At 40.8% G+C, this 13,677-nt stretch overlaps 1 protein-coding gene across 2 annotated transcripts in view; it reads left to right on the top strand.

Annotated features, from left to right (window-relative positions):
- PRKDC (protein kinase, DNA-activated, catalytic subunit) overlaps positions 1–13,677 on the top strand; it is a 269,534-nt gene that overhangs the window by 91,545 nt on the left and 164,312 nt on the right. For both annotated transcript variants that reach the window (XM_066266092.1, XM_066266091.1), the window contains exons 30-34: positions 1,425–1,558; positions 6,586–6,840; positions 11,185–11,381; positions 12,879–13,087; positions 13,518–13,650. In XM_066266092.1, coding sequence (XP_066122189.1) covers positions 1,425–1,558; positions 6,586–6,840; positions 11,185–11,381; positions 12,879–13,087; positions 13,518–13,650 — 928 coding nt within the window. The remainder of the gene's footprint in view (positions 1–1,424; positions 1,559–6,585; positions 6,841–11,184; positions 11,382–12,878; positions 13,088–13,517; positions 13,651–13,677) is intronic.

The raw sequence follows: 13,677 nt of genomic DNA, 5'->3' as shown, positions 1-13,677 counted from the left end.
ATTGATAAGAGTGTGGTGGTTACCGGGGGGGGGGGGGGGGGGGGGGGAGGGGGAAATGGGAGAGGGAATGAGGGTGGGGAGGGGCACAAAGAAAACAAGATAGAAGGTGACAGAGGACAATCTGACTTTGGGTCATGGGTATGCAACATAATTGAACGACAAGATAACCTGGACTTGTTATCTTTGAATATATGTATCCTGATTTATTGATGTCACCCCATTAAAAAAATAAAATTATTAATTAATAAAAAAAAGAACTGAAATACTGAAGTACGATTTTGATAGACGTGGAATTACAGAATTATGAAATAAAGGTGCTCAGAACCAAGGTTGGGTTATTGAGCTGTTTCCAGTCTTTGCTTTCATTTCCATGCCAGCAAGGTCTCCTTTTCAGACAGGATGCGGTGTACCACGCATTCGCCCTTCTGCATCTGTGCAGGGAGCTCTAGCGTTTACTGGTGGCTTCTTCTCTAAAAGCATGGACCCGTGTAGACTGGATATTAATATGTCCTCTGTTTTAAAATTTATTCTTCCAGATTCTACCATTAACTTATATCTCTTTAAAGCATCAGAATTACCTGGAGGTTTAGTTAAAACACTGGTTGGTGTGCCCTGCCTTCAGAATCTGTTTCAGTAGGTCTGAGGTGGGTCAACAATTTGCATGTCTGCCACATTTGCAGATAATATTGAGCCTGCTGGTCCAGGGACCACTATTTGAAGAGTATTGCTTTAGATTTTATTCTTTTTCTTTTTTTTTTTTGTATTTTTCTGAAGCTGGAAACGGGGAGAGACAGTCAGACAGACTCCTGCATGCGCCCGACCTGGATCCACCCGGCACGCCCACCAGGGGGCGATGCTCTGCCCCTCCGGGGCGTCGCTCTGCCGCGACCAGAGCCACTCTAGCGCCTGGGGCAGAGGCCAAGGAGCCATCCCCAGCGCCCGGGCCATCTTTGCTCCAATGGAGCCTCGGCTGCGGGAGGGGAAGAGAGAGACAGAGAGGAAGGAGAGGGGGAGGGGTGGAGAAGCAGATGGGCGCCTCTCCTGTGTCCCTGGCCGGGAATCGAACCCGGGACCTCTGCACGCCAGGCCGACGCTCTACCTCTGAGCCAACCGGCCAGGGCCTAATTGCTTTAGATTTTAAACCCTCCTTTGCTTTAAAATACAATATAAATAAAACATGAAAATACTTTGTGCTATTTTTTTAAGAAATACTTTTTAAGGAAAGCAGCATTAAGGGTCTGTTTTAACTGGTGGTATTTTTACTGTAGTCAAATAATACATTAAAAACAAATTGAATGCTTTTTTTAATGAGGTTTCTACTGTATCAGTGTGGCAAAATTGAGTTTATGATTTCTAGACTCTTGGTTCAGTTAAATGCTAAGTATTGGGCTGTATATTATATACCATGTGTTATTTCCATATAGAGGATTTCCACCTGTGGCATCATTGTGTTTATCAGATGTGGTCCAGTGGCTTTTAGCCCATTGTGGGAGGCCCCAGACAGAATGTCGACACAAATCCATAGAGCTGTTTTACAAATTTGTTCCTTTATTGCCAGGTATGGTAATCTTTATGCCCTAGAAATGATGGGGTTTTGCTTTACTTGTAGTTTAGAGATGCATACTTATTTAAAATGTGGTCTTTCCATTATTTAGATAAATGTAACAAATAATATGTTTCTAAGAAATATAAAAAATAAGTATGTTCAGCCTGACCAGGCGGTGGCGCAGTGGATAGAGCGTCAGACTGGGATGCGGAAGACCCCGGTTCGAGACCCCGAGGTTGCCAGTTTGAACGCGGGCTCATCTGGCTTGAGCAAAAAGCTCGCCAGCTTGGACCCAAGGTCGCTGGCTCAAGCAAGGGGTTATTCGGTCTGCTGAAGGCCCGCGGTCAAGGCACATATGAGAGAAGCAATCAATGAACAACTACGGTACCGCAATGCGCAACGAAAAACTAATGATTGATGCTTCTCATCTCTCCATTCCTTTCTGTCTGTCCCTGTCTATCCCTCACTCTGACTCTCTCTCTGTCTCTGTGAAAAAATAAAAAAAAAATTTAAAAATTTAAAAAAAAACTAAAAAAAAAAAGTATGTTCAGTAATAATTACAGTTCAATTGTATGACAAGTGATAAATTATGGTTATACATTTCTCAAAGATTTAGAGAAGGAAAGAAAAAATGCTATTTTAATTTAGTCAGATAGTATATAGGAATTAAATTCAGAATTTTTCAGCATCTTTTTTATTCTACCACATTTTTGCATTTTTATCCCATCTAAAAAAATACAGAAGAGTTGGATGACCATTGCAGTTATTAACATGATAGTCAATGAACATTTATAAGTCTTACTAATAGTTATTGAAGTTCCACTTTGATATGTAGTTAGTAAGAAACTGCTGGTCTCCTAAGTCTCAATGATCTCAGATCACTGTGATATTAATGGAAAGAAGTGAACCTGTGCTTTTCAATAATTATTGCACTAAACCATTAAATTGTGCATAACAGACTTGAAATAATTACTAAGCTTCTTAGGAATAAAGCTCTTGTTCTATGTACAATAAGTTCAACCCCAGGTTTGGTTGTTTTGGCATGAGGAAGTTGTGCCTCAGGACAGACCCAGGCCCGGGCTTACCCCCTTAGAGTACACAGTGTGTACTAGTCTAGAATCAGTACATCCTCTGGCATGTACTTCTGTGTAAAAAAGGTGACCTTATACTGCAAATCATAATAGAGAGTCAGTTCTCTTTAGAAAATGAGATGGAGTACTTTAGGGATTTTTCTTCGTGGATGAAGAGGTAAAAATTATGTCGTGTACTTCTAAAACTTAAGATGGATTCTATTTTTTGTTATTTTATATACTATGTTTTGTATACATTATATCATTTATATTTTATATGTGGCATATAAAACAGTATATATATTTACTATTCTATAATTGAGTTTATATAGCAAAATGTATATTTGTATTTTTAATTTAGAGAATTGTTTATTATGTTTACTAGTATTTTATATTTACTTACAGCTTTTAGTTAAAGTTTGTTTTATATGGTAACTCATTCTTACATCAGTCCTGTAAAGTCAGTGAAGAGTGGATGGATGGAGGAGTGGGGCATGTTATCATTATTTTTAAAAGAAACTGAGGCCCAGATATTACATAAGTAGAATGCCTTGGCAAACCCAACTTTATATTTGGGCCTCTGGCTCTCTGTGGCCCACGTGATTTCTAGTGATGTCAACTTGACTGATCACAGATATTTCTATTGCTGTTATTCTTTTTTTTTTTTTTTTTTTTTTGTATTTTTCCGAAGCTGGAAACGGGAGAGACAGTCAGACAGACTCCTGCATGTGCCCGACTGGGATCCACCTGGCACGCCCACCAGGGGCAACGCTCTGCCCACCATGGGGCGATGCTCTACCCCTCTGGGGCGTCGCTCTGTTGCAACCAGAGCCACTCTAGTGCCTGGGGCAGAGGCCAAGGAGCCATCCCCAGCGCCCGGGCCATCTTTGCTTTAATGGAGCCTTGGCTGCGGGAGGGGAAGAGAGAGACAGAGAGGAAGGAGGAGGAGCGGTGGAGAAGCAGATGGGCGCTTCTCCTGTGTGCCCTGGCCAGGAATCGAACCCAGGACTTCTGCACGCCAGGCCGATGCTCTACCACTGAGCCAACCGGCCAGGGCCTTATTGCTGTTATTCTTAATTGCCTCTAATAGGGACCTCATCTATTTCAATGAGATAAATGAGCTCTGCCTCTCATGATTTGTTTTTGTTAACCTAAGGATGCCAAGTAGTAGGTGAACTTTGCCCTGATACCAACATGTAATTTTTATGAAATTAATGAGCATTTCTTGACTTAACCCTCCGTATCCTCCATAGTGCATCTGCCTCTCTCTTCTCTCTTTTTCTTTTCCTTTTTTTTTATTTTTATTTTTTTATTATGTGAGAGGCAGGGAGGCAGAGACAGACTCCCACATGCGCTTCCACCGGGATCCACCCAGCAAGCCCACTAGGGGGCAATGCTCTGCCCATCTGGGGCCACTGCTCACAACCTGATGGCCTGAAGCGGAGTCCATGGAGCCATTCCCAGTGCCCGGGGCTAACTCGCTCAAACCACTTGAGCCGTGGTCTACGGGAGGGGAAGAGCGAGAGAGAGAAAAAGAGTAAGAGAGAGAGCAAGAGCAAGAATGGGGAGGGCTGGAGAAGCAGAGGGTCGCTTCTCCTGTGTGCCCTGACTGGGACTCAAACCTGGGACTTCCACACACCAGACTGACACTATACTGCAGAGCCAGCCAGCCAGGGCCTTTTCTCTCTTTTTCTCCAGTGATTTTTAAGAGACAGCATTGGGCATCTCTTTAGATCAGAGGTCTTATGTTCTGTGGTCCTGCACTATGAGTGGAGGTTCCTGGGCATATCAACACCCAGATCAGTAGAACGTAATGACAGGTGCAGGTATGTTCCTATATGTGTCAGTGGCTTCTGAATGTTCTCAGTAAATGGGAACATGTGCAGAAAGCCAGAGTGAAAGACAACCACAATCTTTTTTTTTTTAATATTTATTTTTATTTTATTTATTTATTTTAGAAAGGAGAGAGAGAGGGAGATAGAGAGAAACAGAGAGAGAGAAGGGGGAGGAGCAGGAAGCATCAACTCCCATATGTGCCTTGACCAGGCAAGCCCAGGGTTTTGAACCGGCGACCTCAGCATTTCCAGGTCGACGCTTTATCCACTGCGCCACCACAGGTCAGGCGACAACCACAATCTTGAGAAATATAGTGAAGCAGTAGAGAGCTGGGAAGGTTCCAAGCTCTCCAAAAGTTCTTTCCTATCTCTCTCAGGCTGGTATCTCCTTACTCATGTTCTCTTGTCTTCTTCTTTCCCTAGATTTGTCTTTTTTTGTCCTTTATTTCTATATTTCATCACTCTTAGCTGGCACTTGGTGTAGAATTTAAATATCTAATTTCATTTTTTTAGTTTTATTTTTTCTTTTCTTAGTGAAATAATAGAACAGTTTAGTACTTCTTTCTGAAACAAACCTGAAAACATATTAATCTTTTACTTATGCAACCTGTAATAGGTATTTTTTGACACAATAGAAAAACTGTTTCTTAATACATCAGAATTACATTACTGTTCTGGGTTCTTCACTGACTTCATTACACTCAAAATGATTTGACCTTTCAGAGCTTCTCCTATCAGAGAATACAAAATACAATTTTTTTCCTTTAATTTAGAAAATGGTTAATATCATACTTAAAAGAAAAATACCTTTTAACAAGCAGATCATTTGACTCTTATTTAATAAACACAACACCTACTGGCCCTGGCTGTTTGGCTCAATGGATAGAGTGTTTGCTCAGCATATGTATATCCCTGGTTTGATTCCAGGTCAGAGCACACAAGAGAAGTGACCATATATTTCTCCCCCTCTTCCTCTCCCACAGCCAGTGGCTTGATTGGTTTAAATGTAGGCTCCAAGTGCTGAGGTACCGTGGTTGGGCTGAATGCATCAGCCTCAGGTGCTAAAAATAGCTCAGTTAATTTGAGCATTGGGCATAAACAGATTGCCGAATGGATCCCAGTAGGGACGCATGTGGGCATCTGTCTCACTATCTCCCCTCCTCTCACTTAGTAAACACAACACTTACTATATGGTAGATTCTGTCCTAAGCACTTTTTAGACTATTACTTCCTTTAATTAATTTAATCTTTGTAATAACCTCAGGGGTAGATACTGTTATTTTAATTTACTGATGAGTAAACTGAGATACAAGAGAGGCCAGGTTCCTACAGCTGAGGGTAGCACAGCCAGGATAGAAACTAAAGAGTCACAATGTTTTTTGTGTGTTTATTTCTTAAATTATTCCATTTAAAAAGAAATAACAATATTTAAGAAAAGAAGCAAAGGAAAGGACATTTGATTGTTTAAAAAGATTTTTATTTATTGATTTTAGAGAGAGAAAGGGAAGGTACGGGAAGCATCAGCTCATAGTTGCTTCCTTGTGTGTGCCTTGACCAGGCAAGCCCTGGGTTTCCTTTTTTTTAGAAGATGTTTTATTTATTCACTTATTTTAGAGAGTAGTGAGAGAGAGGAAGAGAGAGAGAGAAGTGGGGAGGAACAGGAAGCATCAACTCCCATATGTGCCTTGACTAGGCAAGCCCATGGTTTCGAACCTACAACCTCAGCATTCCAAGTCATTTTATCCACTGCACCACCACTGGTCAGGCAGTGTCTAACTGTTTTTATAATATTTAAAGAAACTGGAGAGAATGGGTTTTGATGAAAATACATCTTGGCAGTAATTATAGTGAAACAACTTATGAGTACTATAGTTAAAAATAAAAAAAGATTATCCTGTATCATTTTGAAATTTTGCTGCTCTGGTAGATAGCTTTTTTGGGACTTTTATGGAAAGCAATACTTGAAGTATTGTGTAGTTGCCAATCTTGTTCTGGTCTGACTGCATTTTTTAGTTTGAAAGACTTAGTATTTTTTTTTAATTGGGGAATACTCTTTCTAATTAGGCATAGTGATTAGATCATTATAATTGTGTGACAGTTATTTATATGTATGTTTAATATTTTCTTTTTTCAGGCAACAAATCTCCTTCTTTATGGCTGAAAGATGTTATCAAGAAAAAAGATGCTTCTTTTCTCATAAACACATTTGAGGGAGGAGGAGGAGGTTTTGATCAGCGGTCAGGCATCCTTGCTCAGCCAACTCTCTCCCATTTGCAAGGGCTGATCCCTCTGAGAGCTGCTGTGCAGTGGATGGACATGCTTCTTGCGGCCCTGGAGTGCTACAACACATTCATTGAAGAGAAAACCTTTGAGCCATCTGAGATCCTGGGTAGGTAAAACTTACCCCCTAAGTTAGTGTTGTTCATTTCTTCCTGGAGTCATTCTGGGGAAAAGATCAGTGGGCTTTTCGATTAGACAATTTGCTGCTATTGCAAATTAACAATAACAATGGTGGAAATGTATCATTTATTTAGGACTGTGGGAAGTGCTTTACCTGCATTCTTACTTAATCTCACAATGAGGCTGTGAGTATAGAGGACACAACTGAGGCTACAAAAACCTGTCCATTTAGCCCTGTCTGTAAATTATTGACTCTTCTATAAAAATAAACTTTTGAGGTTTTTGTTTCTAGGTGGTACATTAAAAGAATGTTTCCTGATAAAGCTTTATGATCTTATTCCATTGTCTGCACAGTGTGTCTTTGCTTTTATTATTTTTTATTTCTGAAGTACTTTTATTGTAATATGGGAATAACGTTGTTTGCAGAGGCAGAGTGTAATGTGGAATGTTTTCAGTGGGAAGGAGGAAGTAGGTGGGCTTCTTCCTTCCAGTGATTTAAATGGGACCTGTACGGGCAGGAGATGGCTTTTGGGAGGTACATCTCCCTAAGGATAGAGCGTTTGGAGCTGAGTATTGGCTGACAGATGTGCTCTCTGCTTCATGGTTCACTGAGCAGGCATGTTAGTCTTCTGAGGTTTCACTTGAAATCCTCTCTCTCATGGGATGAACCTCAGACTGGCCGTTCAGAACATGTTATGTTATTTAAATGATTTTTAATATAGACGGAGAATTCACTCCAGTGGTGGTAATGGCTGACTAAAGGAAATACCATTTCCTCTTTAATTTTGTCAAAAGTGAAATCCATATTATGGGAATTTGGGAGAAAGTAACCAGGATGTTTTCCTTCTAGTTTGAGGATGGTAGTGTCAGTCATAATGGGGAGGATATAATGTGTGTGTATGTACACATGCTAGGGTCCAGGAAAACATATTTTATATCATTCTGAGAAAGTTTGAATCTTTAGCATGAGATTCTGGGTGATTCTAGCATGAGATTCTCAGAATGATAGATCAGAAAGTTGTGAAACATTAAAAGCAGCAATAGTAACTGTACAGTTGCCAGTAATACTTTAAATTTACTGTTTTAAAAGATCTCATATATCCTCATTTTGAAAAATAATGCAAAACCTCTTTCTTTACCTCCCTCTCTTCCTCCCTCCCTCTCTCCCTCCCTCCCTCCCTTCCTTTTTATTTAATTGAGAGGCGGGCAGATAGGGAGACAGACTCTCTCCTACATGCACCCCAACTGAAATCCACCTAGGAACCCCCGTCTGGGGCCCATGCTTGAATCAACCAAGCTATCCTCAGCACCCAAGGCCGACCCTTGAACCAATTGAGCCACTAGCTGTGGGAGGGGAAGAGAGAGGGAAGGGGGAGTGGGAGGGGAGGATAAGCAGATGGTCACTTCTAATGTGTGCCTTGACTGGGGATCGAACCTGGGACATTTGCACACTGGGTATGAAGCTCTATTTATTCATTGAGCCAACTAGCCAGGCCCTAGACAATATTGTATGTTAGTATGCATTACTTGATCTAATTTAAAGGACTGCATATTACTAAATAATGTGAATGTATTACAGTTAAGTAGTCTTAAAACTTCTTTTTATTTACTCTGTGAGAGGAGAGAGACATTAAAACTATGTGTTTCTTGCAAAACTTATTCCATAAAAAAGTACCATATTTTAATAATAAATGCACATTTTTTCACACTTAACACATCTATGGTTGGAATGTTTCATACAGCTTATGGTCTATTGTAGTTAAGAATATTTGGTATTTGAGCTCGACCAGGCAGTGGCACAGTGGATAGAGCATTGGACTAGGATGTGGAGGACCCAGGTTTGAAACTCTGAGGTTGCCAACTTGAGTGTGGGCTCATCCAGCTTGAGTGCAGGCTCACTGACTTGAGCATAGGGTCACTGGCTTGAGCATGGGATCACGGATATGACCCCATGGTTGCTGTTTTGAGCCCAAAGTTCGCTGGCTTGAGCTAGCGGTCACTCGCTCTGCTTCAGCCCCCTGGTCAAGGCACATATGAGAAAGCAATCAATTAACAACTAAGGAGACTTGATGCCTCTCATCTCTCTCCTTCCTGTCTGTCCCTATCTGTCCCTCTCTCTGTCTCTGTCACACACACAAAAAAAATATTTGATATTTGAGAATGTAATTCTTAATATATTTGCTTTTAGTTCTTTGAAAACATAGTGACCTGTCATCGAAATTATTTTTAATGATTTGACAGTTTGACTAATTTTATTAAATTTTGTGAAAACAAAGAATTGGAAAACATCAGACTTATAAGAGGATTTCTTACTCAGTCATTACTTTTACTCACTCTTTCAATACATGTGTCACTATTTTAAATTGTTGCTTTGGGGATCAGGAGGTCTTTGTACCCTGAGAAGATATACTACAGTAAGGTTGAAGAGAGGAGTAACGTGTATCTGTGTTTCTCTGTTAAGCAGGTGAAGGGCAGTAATGAAAGGGGTGGAGGGAGGAAAGGAGCACCAGCTCAGTCACACTTGTGATGGAAAAACGTCCATTTGGTAGTTGATCTAAAATTGACTCTGTAATATACCTGTTTGAAGAAGACTGCCATAATTGGTCTATCTGTTGCCCCTTTGAAGGACATTCAGGTTGTTTCTGATTTTTATTATTCAGAACAGTGCTAAAATGAACATCCTTACAAACACATCTTCACAATTTTGCCATTATTTCACTAGGATAAAATTTCAATGCTGGAATTTCAGAGCTTTTCAATATTTGATAGAAATGGGCTTGCACATTTTTTTTTTATAATAAATTTTTATTAATGGTAATGGGATGACATTAATAAATCAGGGTACATATATTCAAAGAAAACATGTCTAGGTTATTTTGTCATTAAATTATGTTGCAAACCCCTCGCCCAAAGTCAGATTGTCCTCCGCCACCCTCTATCTAGTTCTCTGTGCCCCTCCCCCTCCCCCTAACTCTCTCCCTCCCTCCCTCCCATGTCCTCCCTCCCCCCACCCTTGGTAACCACCACACTCTTGTCCATGTCTCTTAGTCTCATTTTTATGTTCCACCAATGTATGGAATCATGTAGTTCTTGTTTTTTTCTGATTTACTTATTTCATTCCTTATAATGTTATCAAGATCCCACCATTTTGCTGTAAATGATCTGATGTCATCATTTCTTATGGCTGAGTAGTATTCCATAGTGTATATGTGCCACATCTTCTTTATCCAGTCTTCTATTGAAGGGCTTTTTGGTTGTTTCCATGTCTTGGCCACTGTGAACAGGGCTTGCACATTTTTTAAAGCTGATATGATTTACCAAATTGTCCTTCAGAGAGATTATATTTATATTCCCACAAATAGTGTTTGAGAAGCAAGACCTAATCTTCCATAGATGGTGTTTTTTTTACCAATTTTTAAATTTTTTATTTTTTATTTTTTTTATTATTTTTTGATGTTTTTTTTTTAAATTAAATTTAATGCAGTGACATTGATAAATCAGGGTACATATGTTGAGAGAAAATATCTCTAGATTATTTTGACATTTGATTGTGCTGTATATCCCTCCCGCAAAGTTAAATTGTCTTCTGTCACCTTCTGTCTGGTTTTCTTTGTGCCCCTCCCCTTCCCTAACCCCATTTTTTTTTTTAACAGAGACAGAGAGAGAGTCAGAGAGAGGGATAGACAGAGACAGACAGACAGGAACGGAGAGATGAGAAGCATCAGTCATTAGTTTTTCATTGCACATTGCGACACCTTAGTTGTTCATTGATTGCTTTTTCATATGTGCCTTGACCGCGGGCCTTCAGCAGACGGAGTAATCCCTTGCTCGAGCCAGCAACCTTGGGTCCAAGCTGGTGAGCTTTTGCTCAAACCAGATGAGCCTGCACTCAAGCTTGCGACCTCGGAGTCTCCAACCTGGGTCCTCAGCATCCGAGTCCGACACTCTATCCACTGAGCCACCGCCTGGTCAGGCCATAGATGTATTCTTTTTTTTTTTTTTTTAATGTATTCATTTTAGGGAGGGGGGGAGAGAAGGAGGAGTAGCAGGAAGCATCAACTCCCATATGTGCCTTGACCAGGCAAGCCAGGGTTTTGAACCGGCAACCTCAGTGTTTCCAGGTTGACGCGTTATCCACTGCGCCACCACAGGTCAGGCCATAGATGTATTCTTAATCTGTAAATTTAAAGTTGAATTCTATTTGGGTGGTAATAATTTTGAAATGAGAAGAAATGAGTGCCATTTTATTCAGTTTTTATTGAACATTTTTTACATTAACCTCCTTGGAGTTAGAAGGAAGGAAATGTTGATATATTAATGTGGTTTTTTCAAGGTTCTGAAATGCAGTCTTCACTTTGGAAAGCAGTGGCTTTCTTTTTAGAAAACATTGCTCTCCATGATACCGTGGCAGCAGATAACAGACCAAGTCCACAAGAGGAAGAAAGATACTATTATAGCAAATGTACAGTCGTCGTTCGGATTATTGAATTTACCACAACGCTGCTCAGCATCTACCCAGAAGGCTGGAAGGTAGAGTCACTCCTGCTGCTGTATTAATTTGAGGATAGTACTTGCCATTGGGAAAATATTATACATATAAAGTAATTATTAGAAGTGGTTTTGGCTTTCTTAGAACTTTCCATTGTTGTAGGAGTTATCTGTTCTTGAAAAAAATAAAACTGCATGTACTTCAGATGCTTATGGTATGAATAAAAAACAAAACGTGCTCAGTTCCTGAGATTAGCATTAGAGAGGAAAGCAGAGAAAGGCCAAGTGGAGGAGGCCAGGAAAAGCAGCCAAGATGTTCGAGTGCTGAAGGAAAAGCCAGTTTGTGCAGAGTTTGTGCAGAGAGAAGGAAGGAGATGGGGAACAGAAGTGAATAAGGCTGGTGAGCTAGAAACCTTTGATTCTAGGAAAACTTGGATAAGTCAGTAGCTTTGTGAGCACTGAATGGGTGGGTTTTGGAGCCCAGTGTGTGTTTTTACTTGCCCGCCAGATGCAAGCTAGGATTAAAGATGATGGCCCATCAAAAAAAAAACAAAACAAAACAAGGCCCTGGCCGGTTGGCTCAGTGGTAGTGCGTCAACCTGGTGTGCAGGAGTCTCAGGTTCGATTCCCGGCCAGGGCACATAGGAGAAGTGCCCATCTGCTTCTCCACCCCTCCCCCTCTCCTTCCTCTCTGTCTCTCTTCCCCTCCCGCAGCCAGGGCTCCATTGGAGAAAAAAGTTGGCCCAAGCGCTGAGGATGGCTCTGTGGCCTCTGCCTCAGGCACTAGAATGGCTCTGGTTGCAACAGAGCAACGTCCCAGATGGGCAGAGCATCGCCCCCTGGCGGGCATGCCGGGTGGATCCCGGTCAGGCGCATGCAGGAGTCTGACTGCCTCCCCGTTTCCAACTTCAGAAAAATACAAAAAAAGAATCCTCAAAAAACAAAACAAAACATTTTTTCTAAGTTTTTACTGGATATTCAAACATCTGCCTTAGAAACCATGCATTAGCAAATATTTTTAAATGTGTCCATCAGACTTACTATATTAATATAAACAAACTAGTCCATTCATCAAGTTAATATATACTAAGCGCCTACTCTATGCCAAGTTCTGTCCTGTGGATACAACATTGACCTAAACCAGGGGCTGGAAAACTGTGGCCCCTAGGCCAAATCCAACCTGCTGTCTGCCCTTGTAAAGAAGTTTTATAGGAACACATTGAGGTTTATTTGTTCATATATTGTTCATTTCAGTTTTCACACTATAATGGCTGTTAAGTATACTGCTCACAAATATTAGATCTTTTATCACTTCATTTTACTTTGAAATAGCCCCTAATTTTTGTGAGCAGTTTGTAGATGCAGTAGAGGCCTTATGACTCATAGAGCCAAACATTTATTGTCCGACCCTTTACAGAGAAAGCTTGCCAACCCTTGCCCTAAACAGGCAAAAATTCTCAACTTCACGGACCTTACTCTCTACTAACAATCTAAATCCTGACTAATAGATGTGTTTTTATTAAAATCTATCTTTTGCAGCTTCTTGAGAAGTATTTATGTAACACAAACCTTATGAAACTCTTGGTGAAAACCCTGTGTGAGCCCTCGAGCATAGGTTTCAATATCAGTGATGTCCACATTATGGAGCATCTTCCCAGTGTCTGTGTGAACCTGATGAAAGCGCTGAAGAAGTCCCCATACAATGAGATCCTAGAGATACACCTCAAGGAAAAAATAACAGCACAGAGGTGGGCATTCGGATCATGTGCATGGTCAGCGTTGTGGAATTTACGGTGGCAGTGTGCTCTGGCCGCCTCGTGTGTGTCTGCTTTACCTGCATTTCTTCAAGAAGAAGAGCTCCTCTGTGGGGTGTTTGGTGCAGAGGATCTCATCAGTTGTTTGAAAAATTACCTATTTAGCAAATGCCTTCCCTGCCCCTTAGGGCACACAAGCTTGGCATATGGCTTGACCCAGTGCTATTCTCCATGGCTGGATTAGTGTATGGGCCCTTGTTTTTTGTTAGCCAATGTTTGTTTTCCAGGGCTGTGTAATGTATCTAAGTGCCAGGTAGTTAGTAAATATATTTATAACAGAATAAACACATTTGTCAGTGTATCCTGATAATTCAATGAGTTCAGCACTCATCTAGTTTTCTTTCTGCTCTTTTCACATGGCCAGCATTGAGGAGCTCTGTGTCATTGACCTGTATGGCCCTGATGCTTGTGTGGATAGGGCCAAGTTGTCTTCTCTTGTGTCAGCTTGTAAACAACTTCATAAAGCTGATTTTTTGCATGTTATATCACCATCTCAGGTAACCACATTTTGTTTTGTACATTTT

This window comes from Saccopteryx bilineata, chromosome 3, assembly GCF_036850765.1.
Source record: "Saccopteryx bilineata isolate mSacBil1 chromosome 3, mSacBil1_pri_phased_curated, whole genome shotgun sequence".
NCBI lineage: Eukaryota > Metazoa > Chordata > Mammalia > Chiroptera > Emballonuridae > Saccopteryx > Saccopteryx bilineata.
Note: the sequence above shows the minus strand (reverse complement) of the source record. Positions and strands in the feature narration are given on the sequence as shown.